Raw genomic sequence first — 19,434 nt, forward strand, 5'->3', positions numbered from 1 at the left:
ACACTTGTATCAAAACACTTGTATTCATCTTGCTCAAAACACTTGTATTCATCTAGTTTTTACCCACGAACATGACTTATTTAAATTACAGTTTACATATACATACATAATTTTGAATAACTTAAATTAAACAAAAACCTTTTTATGCTAATCTATTATACCTTTATTTTTTTCATGTGACTTTTTTATGATTTCTTCATCCTTTTTATTTCGTTTTTTTTCTTTTCTACCATCCTCATCTTTTTCACGCTTATCATTTTGATATATTCCATCATTGATATATTCTAATTTAACTATTGGAGCGTTTTTATCAAACCTAATTTTTGGTATTCCTAAAAACATACATGAACACATTCAATAGTAAATAAAATTACTATTATAAATTTGTGCTAAGTATACAAAACACTTAGAAAAAAGGATATATATTAGCTTAATATAGTTCACATCACATAACAAGTCATAAGTACATATATTCTGGAGAACAGAGGAATTTTATGACTATAGTTCTTATTAGTTTTTTGAAAACAAGTTTTCTGCATTAAAAAAAAAATTATTATATTTAAAGCTTGTACTATACTTATTAGTTATCATAGTATCACATTATCACTAGTAAAAACTAATTATTATTATATAACTTATTAATTGTTATAACAACACACAAAATATTCACTTCATTACACAAAAAATTTAAATTACATATTGGAAAAATTTTGCAATCATATTTCATGTGAAGCTAAGTATTTCATCAAGCTATTCATGCTAGTAATAAGGTTAACAAAATACTTAATATGTAAAAAAAAAATATTTACATCAAGAGTGTTATGGACCAAGATGTATAAAACGTACATCAGATATTTGTTCAGGCTCAAACCATAACTAGAATATGCAATCTGTGCTTGATCACCATACACAACAAAAGATATAAAATTTTTGATAAAATAAAAAGACGAGCTACAAAAAGTAATCAAATATCTTTGCTATAAAGAATGATGAATCATGTTCAAAGTTTAAAAACTAGAGACTTAACTCCAAAGTTATACTAAGCCTTTTATTTGACAAGTTCAATGTGGTAAAAGAGAACAGTTTGTCAACATAAATTGTGAACGTTATCATTTCTTTAGTAATCGTGTTGCTAAACATTGGAATGCACTCAATAATAGAATAATAAACTGATAATTCAACAATTGTTGTTAAAAGTTTTGTAGGTAAATCTGCAGTTAAATGGCCTAAAAAAATTTCATTTTTACGCTCTTGTTTGTTAAATATCTTAAAGTATTTATTATAAATGTTATCATCATTATTATACCTTTTTTTATTACCAGTACTATTATTATTATAAATAAATCATAAATAATTGTTATTATCATTTATTATTATTATTTTATTGATATGCATTTTTAAATTTTTTAGTTTTTAAAAACAAAAGAAAGAATTATTTTAGGCCACTTAACTGCAGATTTACCATATTTTTATTTATGAGTTGGGATAAAATTAAACCAGTTGTTGAATTGCAAATTTAAAATATTGAAATTAATGATTAACTTATTAATTTTATCAATTTGTTTGATCAGTTTTAGAACTTATGTATATTTGAAAAAAAACAGCTAGTAGTGGATGAAAACTAATTTTGTAACAAATGGCTGGCTCAAGAAAGATGGACTAAATATTTTGAAAGATGCAAAACAGCAGAATTTTTAATGAATTATTAAATTGTTAAAGCTAGGGATAATATTAGTTTTTTTTTTCAATTATGCACCATCCTCAAATTTTTAGGAGGAATAAGCTGTGGTGCAGCTAGTAGCTGTAAAAAAAAACTAGTAGCTGCTACTAGTTTTTTTTTAACAAATGTGCCCTCTTTTTGTGGTTCAAAAATATGGTAACCCTATGAAACTCTATGGTATTTAAATTTTGCATTAGGATGCAAGTTGAAATAGTTTTACACTTGTTCCAATAAAGTAGTTTTATTTTGTGATTTATTAACAGGGTGTCTGCCAATATTTTAAGGTAGAATTCCCTGACTTTTCCCTGATATTTCCCTGATTATCTACCTGTTTTCCCTGATTTAATTTAAAATTACTCAACTCCACAAAAATTGACCTAGATTTGTTTAAAAAAATGCTCTTAAACTGCAAAAATATAAATACTGCAATAATACAACCCACATTAATTATATCATGACAAGTTGATAAAACTACCAAATAAACTTTTATATTATGTGTACCATATACAACTTATTTAAGTTATGTAAGTTTGATGAAGAGCCATTTTCCCTAATTTCTCCCTGATTTTTCTAAAATCTAACCTAATTTCCATGATAATCCCCTGATTTTTTTGCAGATCCTGAATTCCCTGACTTTTCCTTGTTTTCCTTGATTTCCCTGATCTGGCAGACCCTGTATTAATCAATCTAAATAAATAAATATACATGTATATCAAATACTTTTAGAGATTTTTTTTTTCAAAATTCTATATAAACTTTGACCCACTTTACACCTAAACAGTTTGCTGATGGCTACCTTTTTAACATTTTTATTTATAATAAAATTTGGTACTTTAATGAGATGTTATCCGTCTAGTTTGATTTATGGAACAAAATTAATTTAGTTTTGACCACATAAAAAGAACGTTTGTTACTTACTGGTTTGTAAGTAACACTTTAATCTTTTAATTTACAGTAAATTAAAAAATTAAAGTCAAAATAATATAATAATAATATTAATAACTATAACAATAATATAATAATGATAATAATACGATAACGATAAAAGAAATCAATAAAAAATAATATAATGATAAAAGAGAACGACAAAAAACAGTTTTATTATGGAATTTGAAATGATTAAGTATAAAATAGCTATATGATCTAAAAGATAAAAACTCAATTCATTGTTCGTATTTTCATTTAAATGTTTTAGGAAATGCTTTTTATAAATGTAACGGAGGAGTTCTGACTTTAAATGAGACCGTAGACGATAAGGTACAGTAAAATGATCCAAAGATAACTGGAGAAATCATGATTCGAGAGAAGCCCTAAGCATCAACTTAAAAAAATCAAAAAAATTGGTATAAAATATCGGTACAGAAATATGACTATTAAACAATACTATGAGAGCTACCACGCACCATCCAATTGGAGGCAGCGATTTTGGGGGGACCATTAGCAAAATTAGGGGCTTTATTTGAAAAGTTTAAGGAGCTTTTAAATAATTAGGCTAGATGTTATTAATTGTTCCACCATGTTTCACCACGTGAAACATGGTGGAACAATTGCTCTGCAATAGATCGGAGACTCCCTTCCCTAAAAAAAAAATCACAACAACTGAATAGGTGAATGTTTAAAGGGCGAAAGTCCAACTATGAAAACTTTCGGGAAACTAAAAAAATTGCATTTTTTCCCGTAGTAAATTTTTGTAAATGGTTTAATAATTATTTTTTTAAGAAGAGGATATTGTTTTTCACCTTCAAAAAAAAAATTATTGAACCATTAACAAAAATTTATTACAGGGTAAAATGCAGTTTTTTTTAGTTTCCCGAAAGTTTACATTATTGGACTTCCGCCGTTTAATATTCCCCGATTCAACTGTTACTAGAACCGCCAAAATCTTAAAAAAACTCGTTCCACGATTTCTGGTGTTTGTATATAAGGCTGGGTGTTAGCAGCGCCGTACTATCGCAAGTGCAACAAGTGCAATCGCACTGGGCCCCATATTAAATAAATTAGAAAAACTTCTCCAATACCATAAATTACTACGAATTAAAAAAAAAAAAAATTTTTTTTAGTTTCTGCACAGGGCCCCCAAAAGTTACAGCACGGCGCTGGATGTTAGGGTGGTGTATATAAAGACTTGTATTTAAAGACAAAATCATTCGAAGTTTCAAATAGCGTGCTACAAAGCCTATATATAATAGTGTGCTACAAAGCCATCAAACCAATACGGGATACCATAGAAGTAGAAAATTAGTCAATACCATGTACCGTCCTGGAATAAGTGATATTCAAACCGTATGAAAATTAAATTTTCGATCAAGGTCGCACATAAAATGGTGTCAAACTTTTAAGTAGGGGTTTTAACTTTGAAAATAATTGATTGGAGTGGCGAATGTATTGCCCACCTGAAAGAACCACATGAATTTAATAGGAGAATATAACATTGTTAAATAACATAGTTATACGTAATAAATAACTATGTATAAATATTATAAACTCCTACTTTCGGCTTTTTCAAGTGAAGGTGTAAGTTTTTAAAAAACTATTTTTGAATTTTTTTTTTTTTTTTTACATAACAAAATGTTTTTTGTTGTTAGTACCACGAAGTTGCTGTTTACACAAATCATATCTATATAATATGGGATGATGCATTAAAAAAAATCATATCCAAACATATAATGGACTAAAGCGATACTGCAAAGTATTAGGTTTGAGGTTGAATGTTTCTGTGGTTAAAATTTCTGTAATAAAATCATTGTGAGTAGCTCCACATATCGGATAAACTTGATTTAGTTTTGTTAAAGATTGCTCTAGTCGTGGATATTAGGTTTGGCTCGAACTTAAACTCCCACAAGAATCTTTCCTAATCGGCTGCATTTATCGTCCATCTACCAATAATTCTTTGGCCTTTGATGAAATACTCATGCGTTTATATTAAGTTTTATTATGCTAAGATTGTTTTAATCTTTATTTATCGACTCTCTTATGAAATTTAGGTATTTATATACTGATCTATATAAAAAATAGGCCTACAGCATCAATTTATAAGAAAGATAGAACAAATAAATGGTTGTTATATAAAATGTTCACTAAATATATTTTTTATATATAAAAAAAGGTGAGTTATAACTATACACAAACTTTTTGTGTTCTAAATATATTAAAGTGTATGTAATTGTTATTATTATATGTATATAAGGGTGTTTCGTATTTTATCAATTTTTGAAATTGAACTCGCGAATCGATTTATAAATTGACCATTTGTATGAAAATAAGTTTGAGCAAAAAAAAAAACGCTGTATTCTAATACAATAAGAAAATATAAAACATTTTTTATAAACACTAAAAACTTTTATAGCTCTTGTTCAAATTTTTTATCAAATAAGTAATGTTGTTAATTAATAAATGGATAGTTAGTGTGAAAACCAAAGACAACGCTCGTCTAAAGAATTTTTTCACAGCGCAATAAATGACGCTTGCTATGTATATACTCTAACAACATTGACGTTAGAAACTATGCTTGTAACAAGTTTTGTATTTAATTGGCAATTTTTTTAGTAAATAATCAAATAGCTCAAGCAAAAACCAAATTCTTTCTTAAGAAGCTGTTTAGAGGAGCAGCTTGCATGGCTCGCCATGTTGGTTTTAGGAGTGCTTTTCTCCGTTCTTGTACTCATTTACTCCGGCCGAGGTCTGTATATATATATATATATATATATATATATATATATATATATATATATATATATATATATATATATATATATATATATATATATATATACTATCACCCAATAAATGTGCTCTATATAATATCTTGGTAAATAAATGTGCTCTATATAATATCATGGTAACCATTGGCACTGGCCAATGGTTACCATGACCGATGCCGAGGCATCGGTGCATCCCTAATACCTATATATATATATATATATATATATTATATATATATATATATATATATATATATATATATATATATATATATATATATATATATATAATAATAAGATATATAAGTTTAATTTTGCTGTGAGCAAATATATTCAGCAAGAGTGCTCGATGAATGATATCATAGCTATATAATTGATTTTTTGACGAGATTAAAGATAACTACATGATTTTTACTACTAAAAGCGTTTAGCAAAGCGTTTAGCAATCGTCAGGTAAAAAATACATAGTTTTTTTCGTAAAAAAATATACTCAATAAATATCTTGGCGTTCAAAAACAATTATAAAACTATAGCTATTTGCGAGCGTGGTTTGGTTTTTTAATCTTTGGGTTCGTGGTTGTCAAGCAAGAACTTGTTTTCGTGACGGCACTTAGATATAATTTCTGTTTTTTTATTTAATAATTTTTGCGTGCCTTTGTATGATATTATGCAAAGTTTTTCATGAAGCAAGTATTTTTTATGTTACGTTGCTGTCTGCAACGTAATTGCTTGAACGTTTAACTATTGACCAAGTTAATTTTGGTGTTATTTTAAAGTTTTCTTTTATCTTTCATATATACTTTGAAAGGGTGGTTGAATTTTTCATCTTTTTATTTGTGAATGAGTGTTTGTGGTTAGCCCATCTTGTCTTCCATTCACCTTCTGCTAGGCCAATATATACTTTTTCTGGGGTGTTAGGGGGGCATACTATACATTTATAAATAACATTAGAGGCTCTACATTTTCCTATTATAGGGCATTTTTCTTTCTTAATGCAGTTGCAGGGTGGGTATTCTTTTGGTCTTTCTAAACTAATTTTCTTGTTGTGGCTTTTTATTATATTTTTGATATTTTTGGTGCAGCTGTGACTTAATTTGATGGTGCTTTGATTAAATAGTTTATTTAGGGGGTGGGATGCTGGAAAGTGTTTGTCGATTAAGTTTAGGAAGATATGTTCGACATTGGTAGAAACGCTTTGACTGTACGGGGGGTTAAACCATATTATATTTCTTTTTCTTGTCTTTTTATCTCTTTTTTGGGTGTTATACTTTAAATTAAAAATAGTAAATTAAAATGTATATTTTAATTTACTAATTTTAATTTAAAGTATAACCCCCAGAATTTAAATTTAATTTAAATTTTCCCCCAGAAAAAGTATATATTGGCCTAGCAGAAGGTGAATGGAAGAAAATAAAATGTACCCAGAATTGGACAACATAGAGTGGAACAACAACACCGCTTTCAAAATATTGGGTGTTACTTTTTACACCAGACTGAGTAATACTACTGATTTCAACTGGCTAGTAACTCTAAACAAATTAGAGAAAAAACTCAAGTTTCTGGAACTACGTACTTTGTCATTTAGGGAAAAGATTATGTTGATAAATACGTTAGCAATGTCAAAAGTGTGGTTTCTTGCTAACGTGCTGCCCACTCCCGAATAGGTAATAGAACGTCTGCACAGAGCCATTTTCAAAAATATGTGGCAAAAGACCAATTTCAATCCGGTCAAGAGAGAGACACTTTGTTTACCCGTCAAAAGCGGAGGTCTCGAAATTTTATCACCGAAGGAGCAAAGTCTTGCACTTCGCCTCAAAACACTCTATCAACTAAAGGAATGCGAAGAGGATAAAGCTCACGATTCTTACTACTTTTCAAAGTATTGGTTGGCAAGTTCACTTATAAAATTTACGAACTAAAACCAAAGCTGGAATTTTTTAAAGTAAAACAATTTTCCAAAACACTGGGACAACAAAATGTATCAGTACTACAAAACAACAAACGAAATATTAGACGAAAACGGGTCCATTTTTAACATCCTCCTAAAAACAACCAAAAATTTTTACTTAGAAGTGGCAAAAAATAAAAAGACGGTCGTGCCTGCAGAACTTTTCTGGAACAGTTCAAGAAAAACAACAACGCCGTGGACCCAAATTTGGAAAAAAAACTTCACCCCCCACGCATCCGGACCGACTCAAAACATCCTCTTTCGTTTTTTACACAACAGTTTACCTTCTGCGGCATTGCTAGCCAAAAGCACAAGGCAACAGATCGTCAAAAATAACAAATGCAAAACTTGTAGTAAAATCGAGGACAACATCCACATCTTTGCCTACTGTCCTCCCTTTATTGAAATTTGAGAGTATTTTAAACATGTATATAACTCCTTGATACCCCAAAACAATTTCTCTCCGATAAATTTGATTTTCTCGTTTGAAACAGCGACTTTATCGGAGAAAAACCCCACTTCGCAGCTGCTCTTGACACTCACTCAAACCATCATGAGTGCAATATGGAACAGTAGATGCCACCAAATGTTTAGTAACTTTAAAATATAATTATCATGTCCGTAGAAGCACTGCGGACCTTTTCTGTCAATATTTTTGTATTAAAAACGTCTTCTGCCAAGTAGAGAATGGAAATCTGAAACTAAACATATGAGCAAAAAAAAAATCAAATGCTCTTTGCAAGATCTGCATGTTTAGTAAAGATTTCCTTTTCTCTGGAATTTTTTTATGTTATACAACAAATTTATTGTTATATAGTTTTATGCTAAATAAAGTTTATTTCTTTAATTTTTTTTATTTTTTTTATTTTTTATTTTTTTTTTATTTAATTTAAGGATACATTTTAATCGTTTTGTCTGACAAAGAATAGATTGATATATTATATTTAGTTTGTTAAACTCATGATGAATCAATTCACCTCCTTGTTCACCGTACAAGCCAAACACAGCATCAAAATATTTGTGAAAAACTAGTACTGGTGTCTATTGGTCTATTTTAGCCTGTGTTTAGGAATAGATTACACCTATGTGTAAGTACCGTATTATACAGTATGATAATATATTAAGTATGGACATATTTATTATACTGCAGCCATTTTAAAAGTTCTGAATTTTTTAAAATTAATTGACGCACATAGCACTTTTTCTTAATATCGAAATGACCTTGACACCAACACATAATCAATCCCACCCTCATCCAAGCCAACGGTCTGTTAAAAAATACACTAGACCAAAAATTCATTAGCCACATTACTGTCGTTCTTGGTAGTGCCTCACAAGGCTACTGCACTCTGACTTGGCAACATCAGCTAGCCAAAAACGTCTACAACTCTCCTCGTTATAACCGCTCAAAATTTATATATCTTCGTCAAAAAAGCTTCCTGCATTGCAATTAGAGCTTTTGGACACAACTTAGCAAAAGACAAACGGAACCCTAATCGTTAATACGTTTATGTAAGTAACTAATACGTTTATACGCCTATGTAATAAACGCGCCGTCAATAACCAAATGAGTTCTATGTTCTTACCCTCTGGGTAAATAAGTAGCAACCGGATATCCATAGCAAATATACTTAAAAGCCAGTTCCAGTTAGTATTCACAATCAAATCATCAAATCAACTACTACCTCCCTTTGTCAAACGTACCACCGCTTTAATCTCCTCCGTCATCATCAACTACGATTCCGTTCACAAACACCTATTTGCTCGCAATGCCAATAAATCAACTGGAGGTGACTATATCAGCCTATTTGTGCTTAAAGCATGTGCCGTCATTTTTCAGAAATTGATGGATCAAGATGTAATCCCAAAAACGTGGCTTTCGGCAAACGTGATGCCACTGTTCAAAAAAAGGTTCCAGACTCGACCCAGAAAACTACAGACCTATCTCCATCATCTCTGTATCAAGCAAAATAATGGAAAAAATGGTTAAATAAAAGATCATGCAGTACCTAGTAGCCCATAAACTTATTGCCAATTGTCAACACGGCAACAAATCTGCGTTTATCACAAGCTTCTAGTAGACATGCCTTTTCTTAACATGCATCACTAGTACCCATAGGTCATTTTGGGTGTTGAGTCGTCAACATCCAAAATGACCTATGGGTACAAATCTCTCACAACTTAAAGCATGAGAGGCGATGAAAAAATAGCTGTTGTCAAGGCCAACAAAGTCTTTGGAATCTTGAAAAACATTTATCAGCAGAGACATCAAAATATGGAAAAAACTTTACACCACCTATATACGTCTACATTTTGAGTTTGCAATTGCTGCCTGAGGCCCGCATCTTGAAAAAGATATAAATTTCATAGAACGCATCCAGCATCAAGCTACCAAAGTACCGTACAAAAAAGAGCGCTTTGATTACAAGTAAAGATACATTAAACTCGGCCTCAGCTCTCTACTAAACAGATGTTTACGCGGCGACCTCATTCAAAAATACAAAACCGAAAACAATATATCGACAGTTAGCAGGCATATTGACCACCAAACATCTCACCAAGCTATGGTCATCGCAAGTGCTTTCATCGTGAAATGGACAATGTTTGCTATAATTTCTTCCATAACCGCGTCACCCATGGAACGCACTGCCAAACGAAGTTGTTGATGCTTTCAGTGTCAAGCACTTTAAAGCAAAACTCGATCAGCTACCATAGTTACTACAGCGCATCACCTTCTGTACAATTTTGTACAAGCTTGCACGGCTACCTGTTGATGGGTTTACGGAACACGCCCGTTTCGTGTAATTTAACTAGCTAACTTAGTATGTTTCGTGTAATTTAACTGGCTAATTATGTATGTATGTATATATATATATATATATATATATATATATATATATATATATATATATATATATATATATATATATATATTTATATATATATATATTTATATATATATTTATACATATATATATATATATATATTTTTTAAACATCTTCGCTTCCAACAAGTATGCAAGCAGCCACTAATTAAAGTTGGAAGTTACTGAATGATAAAAGATGAAGATTGTAGAGCAAGATAGCGATTGACGGACAACTTAAAGGATTGCAAACTATATGAATCAGGAAAACAAGATGAAGGAAGCGAATTCCAATAAGCAGATGTTCGAGGAAAAAAACTAGACAAATAAGCGTTTTTGGAGCACTTAGGAACAGTCACAGAAAAAGGATGAGACTTAATTGAATGACGAGTAACACGAGCATGAATTTTAGTAGATGGCACAAGAGACCCTAGCTTTTTAGAGCAGTGCCCATTATAGTATTTGTAGAAAAGAGAAAGAGAAGCAACATTACGACGATGTTATAATGGTTGGAGGTTGGCTGCAAGAGCAGGTCCAACTATGTTTACAATGCGTTTTTGCACCTTGTCTAAATGAGAAAGGACATCGTTAGAAGATCCGCCCCAGATATGGCAACAGTATTCCATACAAGGCCGGATTTGAGATTTATAGAGATAGAGAACAGAATCCGAAGTAAGAAAGTGACGAGCTTGATAAAAAGATGCAACCTTAGCAGACGCTCATTTTGCAACTGATTTGATATATGGTTTCCAAGAAAGATTGGAAGTAAGAGTTAATATATATATATATATATATATATATATATATATATATATATATATATATATATATATATATATATATATATATATATATATATATATATATATATATGTATATACATATATATACATAATATACACAACTCCAGACACTTGATGTACAGCTTAAACTGAAGAAGCTATGTGGTTTTAAATACTGTTAAAACATTATTCGAGTGAAACTATGGCATATGTCAAATATCTTTCATAATATGCCGAAGCGATTGATTGGGAGTGCAAAGTTTTGTTTTCCACCACCAGAAGAGCGGTGTATCATCAAATTTGATTCACATATAAATAGATATAACTTTTATGAAAACTAAAAACTTTTATTGATTAAATATACATTTTTATTTACAATATTTATTTAAAAAAGAATTCTTTAAATACTTTATTTCACTGGTTTTAAAACTCGTATTTTTGATTAAGGTGTATTCGGGTGGTATCGAACACATGTTTGAAGGGTGGTTCCGGAAAACTTAGTCCATGTACATATTAGAAATGAGCAACTTTTTTTATATAAATGGTAATACGTTTAATGTAAAACACAAGGCCATAATAGTAATTCAAAATAAAAAGACCTAAGGTTTGAAAAAGGTGTTTTTAAAGTGTTTAATTTTATTAGTAAAAAGCTAATGTTTATATTTCTAAACGATGATATTTTCATTCCCAATCCTTATATATCAGAGGCAATTTTTAAAGGCGATTTTTTTTAATGATGTGTTAAGAACGTTCCAATGCTAATTAATTATATATTATATTGTGCCATACGGGTAAAAAAGAGGTAAAATTATGGTTAAGCTATGTAACCGTGTCTATCCTCCTTTGAAACATCCTTTTTTCTAACTTTTTTTTTTAATGTTTTTTTTTCTTTAATGTAAACAGGGCCGTCTTGAGGAGGTCTCTCATAGGGGAGGGGGTATTGTATGTGTTTTTTATTAACTAGAGATACAAAAAAAAAAAAAAAAAATTTTTTATTTGGTATTTACCAACTAAACCTCTAAAATTGCCTAGTCAAATGCTAAATGTGCTTGGTGATCAGAGATTTTGCAAGCGAGTTCCACTAGTTTTTGCTCAATGGGGAAGCAAGTGTTTCAACCAGTTATTATTGGTAAGAATCGCTATTGCAATCGTTATTAATATCAGATTCGAGCAATTAAAACAAAAATAAAAATAAACAAAACATCTTTAATAAAGGAAACTACGATGAAATATACAAGCACTTTGATAATATTGACTGGACAAAGATATTCAAAAAATTAAAAGCTAATGAGAGTTACGAAATGTGGTTAGAACATTAAAAATCGCTTGTAATTTAAATATACCGTCAACTAAGTCAAATATAAGAAAAAAGTAAATTGGTTTAAATAAAGGCCGTCGGGATAAATTAAGGCAAAAAAAAGTTTTATAGATAGAACGTAGAAATGTAAAACTCAGAGATCAAGAACTTGAGGCGAAATATAAAAAACACGACAAAAAAAGGCTACTAAAAACGCAATTGTTGAATATAAGAACGAAGTAGTAAAAAATGCTAAGAAGAATCCGAAAATAGCTTACCATTATATACCATTATATACTATATGAGTAATAAAACTCAAGTTAATGATTATTTTCGAGCTCTCTAGAACAAAATGGAATAGTTACTACCAACTTATCTGAGATCGCTAACAAACTAAACAATTTTTCCGCATAGTTTTTACAATTGAAGATGAAAACCTTAAAGAATTAACAAAACAATGCAATATTTTGCTGATTTTCAATATTGAAACAATTTGCAGGAAGCTCGCATTTCTGAATGTTTATAAATGGATTAGATAAAGTGCACCCAAGAGTACTTAAAGAACGTTGCAGAAGTATTTCAAAATTTTGTGCATCATGTACAAAGTAATGGAAAGCATAATAAAAGATTTTTTTTTTAATATTTTTTATTTTAGTAGTATATATTTTGCTGTTTAATAAAATATGTTACATAGAGAGTATTAGAGTTTCACTTCAAAAAAAAAAAAAAAATTTGAATAAAAGAGAATGATTCCATTCTCTTTTATTCAAAAAGAATGGAATCATTCTCTTTGAATAAACGTGCCCAATAACAAAAGGTCATACACAGAAAATACAAAAAACAGTATACATGCTCTACCACAAGGTTTAACTTCTTCGCTAACAGAATAGTTAACAAATGGAATAGTTTAATAGAATAATCATTTCAGATAATGTTAACCTCTTCAAGAACAAGTTTGATCGTTTCAAAAACAAGCAAAAAGAAATAAAACCACCATCGTAATATTTGTAGAAGAAAAAAAAAATATGCAATTTTGGGATTGTGTCAATGGGACATTTGCTCAAGCTTGTTGGCTTAAGCAAGTTCAATTAAATTTAGAACGCGTTTTTAAACCGTTTCTAAAAGAGAAAAGGTTTTAATTATACTGGACTGGTTTTTATAATTATCTGTGCATAATAATTAAAACCACTCCAGATATGACAAAGTATTACGTACAAGGACAAATAAAAGATTTATAGAGATAGAGAATGGAATCAGATGTAACTAAATGTAGTGAACGATAATCCAAGAAAACATAAAAATGTTAAGTAATCATCGTTATAGGAATATCAATATTTACGCGTCTATTTGATTAAAAATAGCATTGAATAAAAGTGAAGTCTTGGGAAGAAGGTGAACAATAAAAAAGTGAAAAGAATAAAGTAATATTAATGAATAGCACATGAAAGACATTCCAGAAGATATTACAACAAATAGGTATATCATAATTAAAATAAAAACAAAATTATTAGAAATACTTGTAAAAGTATTTTTGCTTCAGCGCCCCGAAAAAAACAAAAAAGGATTGTCAGCCAAACAATGGCTTATTATGTTATTGAAACTTGTATCATAATCAGTTAAAAAAATTTATTGGATTATAAGGTTACGCAATTGATAATGTATTTAGAAGAAGTTACACAAAATTTAATCAAAAAAGCTTATAAATTTATTTGTACTAAATTACAATAGGGGCTGTTACAGATAACAGCAAAAAGAGTATAAACAGAAATTTATGAATAATATTGATTCTGATGCAATTATTTCTGAGTTGTTTTGTACCGCTTTAATTAACTCCTACGAAATACAAAAATTTGATCTTCAAAATATAACTCCTTCTTCGCCACATTATTATTGCCCTATAATAATTAGATTTGTCAAAGAATCTAATATCATCACAAATGAGTAGATTATCTTTATTGAAAATTCAAAAACCTTGTTGCTTGATACAAAATTAACAATGGCTCGGAATTGCTTTCCAGATAAACATAAGTTGATGTTTACTATGGTTGACGCTAAGGTATGTAATGCAGTCACTAAAACATTTTTAACTATGATATGCTACACTTGTGGTGCAACACCAAAAGACTCAGAAAATAAAAAAAGTCATAGTCAAGCAAAGAAAGCTAGAAACCTACAAAACAGACCCAAGTTTAGCAGCTAAAATACTATGCATGGATTGTAACCTGATATATCGTCCTAAAATGATACTGAAAACAATTTTAAGTTAGCATAAAATAGAAGTTTAGGAAACTAAAAAACTGCAGATTTATATGTTTTTACCCAGCTATCCAATGATCCCAACAACCAATTAAATCTTTATTCATGATTTTATTGTAATAGATTATGGTTTTCTGCCTTTTGGTCAGCTATCTGAATTATCAGCTAAAAATAAATATTTTTGACTTTGTCAGCAAAATAATGCAAGAAAGTTTTGTTGAGAATCTTGCAACCTTGATGTATTTAATAGATTACTACTTAGCACGGATCCAGTTTTAACTGACAGGAGACAACTACCGAGGAAAATTACGAAACCATTCTTAAAAGAAATTTTGAAGATAAACAAATCCAGTTGAAACTTCAATTATATCTGATATGACTGACTCAGCAGATAAGAAATTTGATGAGAATTCAGAGCAGGAAGGAATGTCTTCCAACGAAAAATTTTAGCTTTTAACGTTCGGCTAATTAAATACTTTTTGTGTAATAGTTGCTTTTAGTTAAAAATTATTCTAAAGAAAAATTTCTTTTCCTTTTTAATATTTTGTATAGATTATTACACACCGTTTTATGTCGTAATTGCGAGTGCTTTTTAATACTTTAAGACAACTGTAAGGCTAAGGTTTTGACTTCAATGCAGCATTAGAGTTAGAGGAAAAATAGCGCAGTTTGTCAATACGTCATAGTACGTACGTTTTTCACTATTCTTATCATATATATATACATTAGCGCTATAGAAAATGCGACTGTGTGCGCTATGCTTGGCTTCGCAAATAGCGTTCATTCAAGAAAAAGTACATAGATACATACATACATACATACATACATACATACATACATACATACATACATACATACATACATACATACATACATACATACATACATACATACATACATACATACATACATACATACATACATACATACATACATACATACATACATACATACATACATACATACATACATACATACATACATCATACATACATACATACATACATACATACATACATACATACATACATACATACATACATACATACATACATACATACATACATACATACATACATACATACATACATACATACATACATACATACATACATACATACATACATACATACATACATACATACATACATACATACATACATACATACATACATACATACATACATACATACATACATACATACATACATACATACAAAAGCATACCTTCAATACTTTTGCTTAGAAATCGACAGCTAAACTTTGGAACAGTAACAAGAACGCAAAATACCGTTATAAGTAATATTTTTTCCATCCTTTATATAATGTTTAAGAAAATATTATCAAATTACATTTTTTATATGTTAATATTATCATAGATAAATAAATATGCTCAAAATTACTTAATTATAAATTTATACAAAAATGTAAAATACAAAGCAGTAAATTATATAATATATAATTTTATGAAAGCTTATTGTGTTAGCTCTCTCCGAACCACACAGAAGCCAAGAACTAATAATAATAAAAAAATAAAATTTTTTGCATTAACAATAGTTTATTAATACAAAAATATATAATCAACTAATGAATCTCAGGAAGTTTTATGGTGAATCTTCAATAGTTTAAATGGCTGTAGATGAAAGTTGGAGAACTATTTTTAACTAATTTGTTACTGCTACGCATATAGGCCACTCTTTTTTTTGATGCGCATATTTTTTATTATTTGTCATTTTTTATTTCTTCTTTGTTAATAATAGTTTAAGTTTTATTTTTTGTAAATTGAATAATTTACATAAGTCCAAGAAGACATAGGTAACTAAAGCAATACTTTTGCTAAACCCATGTGAGCTGCTAAACCCATGTGAGCTGCTAAACCCTCATCTGATGAGCTTTTGCATCAGTAAATACAAAATTACATCAAAAGGATCTCTAAGTTCTAAAAACATATTATTTCATTTGAACGAACTTTGAAAAAATAAGTATGTATAGCTATGAAAATGTCGAATAATTTTCTCTGTTCTTTTTCCTTGCACAGTGTTCACGATCAAATCAAAAAATTTTATGTCAACGAGTTAACAAGTTAGCATAAAATAAAAGTTTAGGAAACTGATAAACTGCAGATTTATATGATTATACCCATGCTATCAGATGATCCAAACACTTTGTAAATGGAAGCTGGGACCTTGAATCAATCATATATCTTACAATTTCTTATATGTATCATTACAGTATTTATCTATTTTTTCCGTATCAATTGAGTCTTTGAAACTGATTGCAATTAGAATATATGTAACGTAACAATTTCCTCATCATTTTCTAAAGTTTTTCTAGGTAATAAAGGATCAGAAAAAGTTTGTTGGCATAAGTTTTCGGCATTTCTTGCACTTAATTTGCCAGCTCTTGGTTAATTAACTTTCAAATTAAGAATCATTTTTTTCACTAAATATTTACCTTTTAAAACCTTTTTACTTTCCAAATTTTTATTTCTATAATGAATATGTAAAACAAATTCAAAAAACCTAATCTAAGCATGTAGTGGTGAAATGCCGTTGCACAATATCTACCATCTATAACAAATCCTTCTTTAGAGATTTTTAGATTGCTTATCATGTTAGGTGTGGCATGAAAAGTTGGACAAAATTGAAGTATCCGCGATGCCAATTAAGACTTCCCCATCAAAGTAGAAAGATATAGTTAATACAAACATATTTATAGGGTAAGGTAAACTTTAACAAGTAATAAACTAAGAATTTCTTTTTTAATTTCATCCTTCATTTAAATACCACTTTTTTATTTTATTTTATATAATATTGTTTGGATCTGAATGTACATGAAAACGAAGAGATAATGTTGCTGTGGCTATCAGAATCTTGAAGGTAATTGTAATTGGAATTATTTAAACGCTGATGTTATTTTGAATGACTTGATGCTACTACTATTTAAAGTAATTAATAAATCTTCACCTATTTTTGCCGATTTAATTATTAAACCCTTTTTGTTTCGTGATAATTTAACGAAATCATTTGTTTTAAAAACTGAATGAAGCCAAACTTGATTTCTATTATCAAATACCAAATTTTTTTGATATAATGTTCGCTATACTGCTAGATAATATGCAAGAGTTAGTTTTAATCTCTTTCCTAATAATTTTCAAAACCATATAAAATATTTATCAAAAATAGATTAAAATAAATTATATTAAAAATAACTAATTATAAAAATACTTAATTAAAATAAATTATATTATAAAATGGATTAAAATAAACCATATAAAATATTTGTCAAAAATAGATTAAAATCTTAACTTTAAGAAACCATTAAATCTGTCACATTTAAAATTTCGTAAATTGGAATTTTCTTAGTGAAGGTGACAGTAGCAAAACTATCAGACATTAAGTTTGTAATAAGTCACTTTCTTAATTTTTGGCCTTATGATTTCTAGTGATGTGCCAGGTACCTGATTTGTATTTCGATATAATATAAAGTGGTACTTTATATTATGTCGAAATATTACTAACAGGATTGCTTTAAGTTTAAATTTCAACCAATTTAGTTTAAACTTCTTGATATAAGTCTAAGACTTATATCAAGACGTTTATTGGAGTAAAGGAGTCGATAACCACAAAGTCCTGTTTGCTTAATATAGACATGTCTCACTTTGCTTTTTTAAATATATTTTTGAAAAATAATCCGAATATATTGAAAAAAGGAAACAACAACAACAAAAAGATTAATACGCATATTTGAATAGCTTATTTTTTATTGTGTAAGATATTTTTTTCACAAGAGAATTTTTAGTATTTAAACTTTCGAATACTAAAAATTCTGTCTTATCTTAATTGATTAAGTTAATTAAACAATTAAAATAAGACACAGCAAATAAGTGTTGTTTAAGTTCTTTATAATTTTTTTAAAATTTTTTATATTTTTTTCACACTTAAGTCAAAAAGGTTTACTACCTTTTTTATTTTTTATTTGCAACTGTCTCTCTTAATCTTTTATTTTTTATAACTTTTGATTAATTAGCGCATATTAGAGATTGTTTAGCGATAAACTACAAGAAGTATATATTTTAGGGCTGGTACTGATTAATTTTTTTTTGTTCGATTAATCGTCTAAAATTTTAATCGATTAATCGATTAATTTCGATTAATTCTGAAGTCGACAGAATAACCTGCTTTTCACCACTGGTGAGGTGAAGTTGTTATCGGTAAACGTTAACTAACTACAGTATTCACAAACGTTAACAAACAAGACACTTAATGCCTCCTATACTGTATTCAGTTTAATTGACAAGTACAAGTAGGCATCACTTTAGCCAGTCACGTAAACAAACGAGGACGTTAACGTTTTCTGGAAGTAGACAAGATCGCAGTTTGTTGACAATGTACCCTGACGAACTAAACAGTCTTTCACAAGGAATAGAAGTGGCAGGTATTGTGCAGACACAGAATTGTCTGCACAAAACTGCTCAGGTTAGGGTAACGATGCCTGTTCAGTTGCCACCACATGAGGGGATTCTCAGTTTCTGGAATTACACCTTCTTCTTGATATCGTGTAAGCTCAGCCAGTGAGCCATGTACTATCTGTGATTCATCTGATGAGGATTGCGATCCCGAGTCGCTGACCAACAGAGTAAGTTTCAGTTTCTTACGCACAGGTTCTGATGCCTCGCCAGTGCTGGTAGTAGTTTCACGTTCAGCTCTCTGTCTTTGGTTACAGTACACCCGAAATGCATTAGAAAGTATTGTCCAAACTGCTTCACGTTTCTCTCTTGAGAGACAGCCGAGTTTCTTGTAGCGTGGGTCTTATGCCACAGCCATTTGCAACGTTGGCAATGCATCAATGTTTTCAATGCGACCT

The 19,434-nt window shown here is 29.4% G+C and overlaps 1 protein-coding gene across 1 annotated transcript in view; it reads right to left on the reverse strand.

Moving 5' to 3' along the window:
• Positions 1–19,434, reverse strand: part of LOC100201155 (zinc metalloproteinase nas-11) — a 95,120-nt gene that overhangs the window by 55,754 nt on the left and 19,932 nt on the right. The window contains exons 2-3 of the mRNA XM_065813477.1: positions 15,796–15,884; positions 162–332 (exon numbers count right to left, since the gene is read on the reverse strand). Coding sequence (XP_065669549.1) covers positions 162–332; positions 15,796–15,883 — 259 coding nt within the window. The 5' untranslated portion in view covers position 15,884. The remainder of the gene's footprint in view (positions 1–161; positions 333–15,795; positions 15,885–19,434) is intronic.

Source organism: Hydra vulgaris, chromosome 12 (genome assembly GCF_038396675.1).
Source record: "Hydra vulgaris chromosome 12, alternate assembly HydraT2T_AEP".
In the NCBI taxonomy this organism is placed as follows: domain Eukaryota; kingdom Metazoa; phylum Cnidaria; class Hydrozoa; order Anthoathecata; family Hydridae; genus Hydra; species Hydra vulgaris.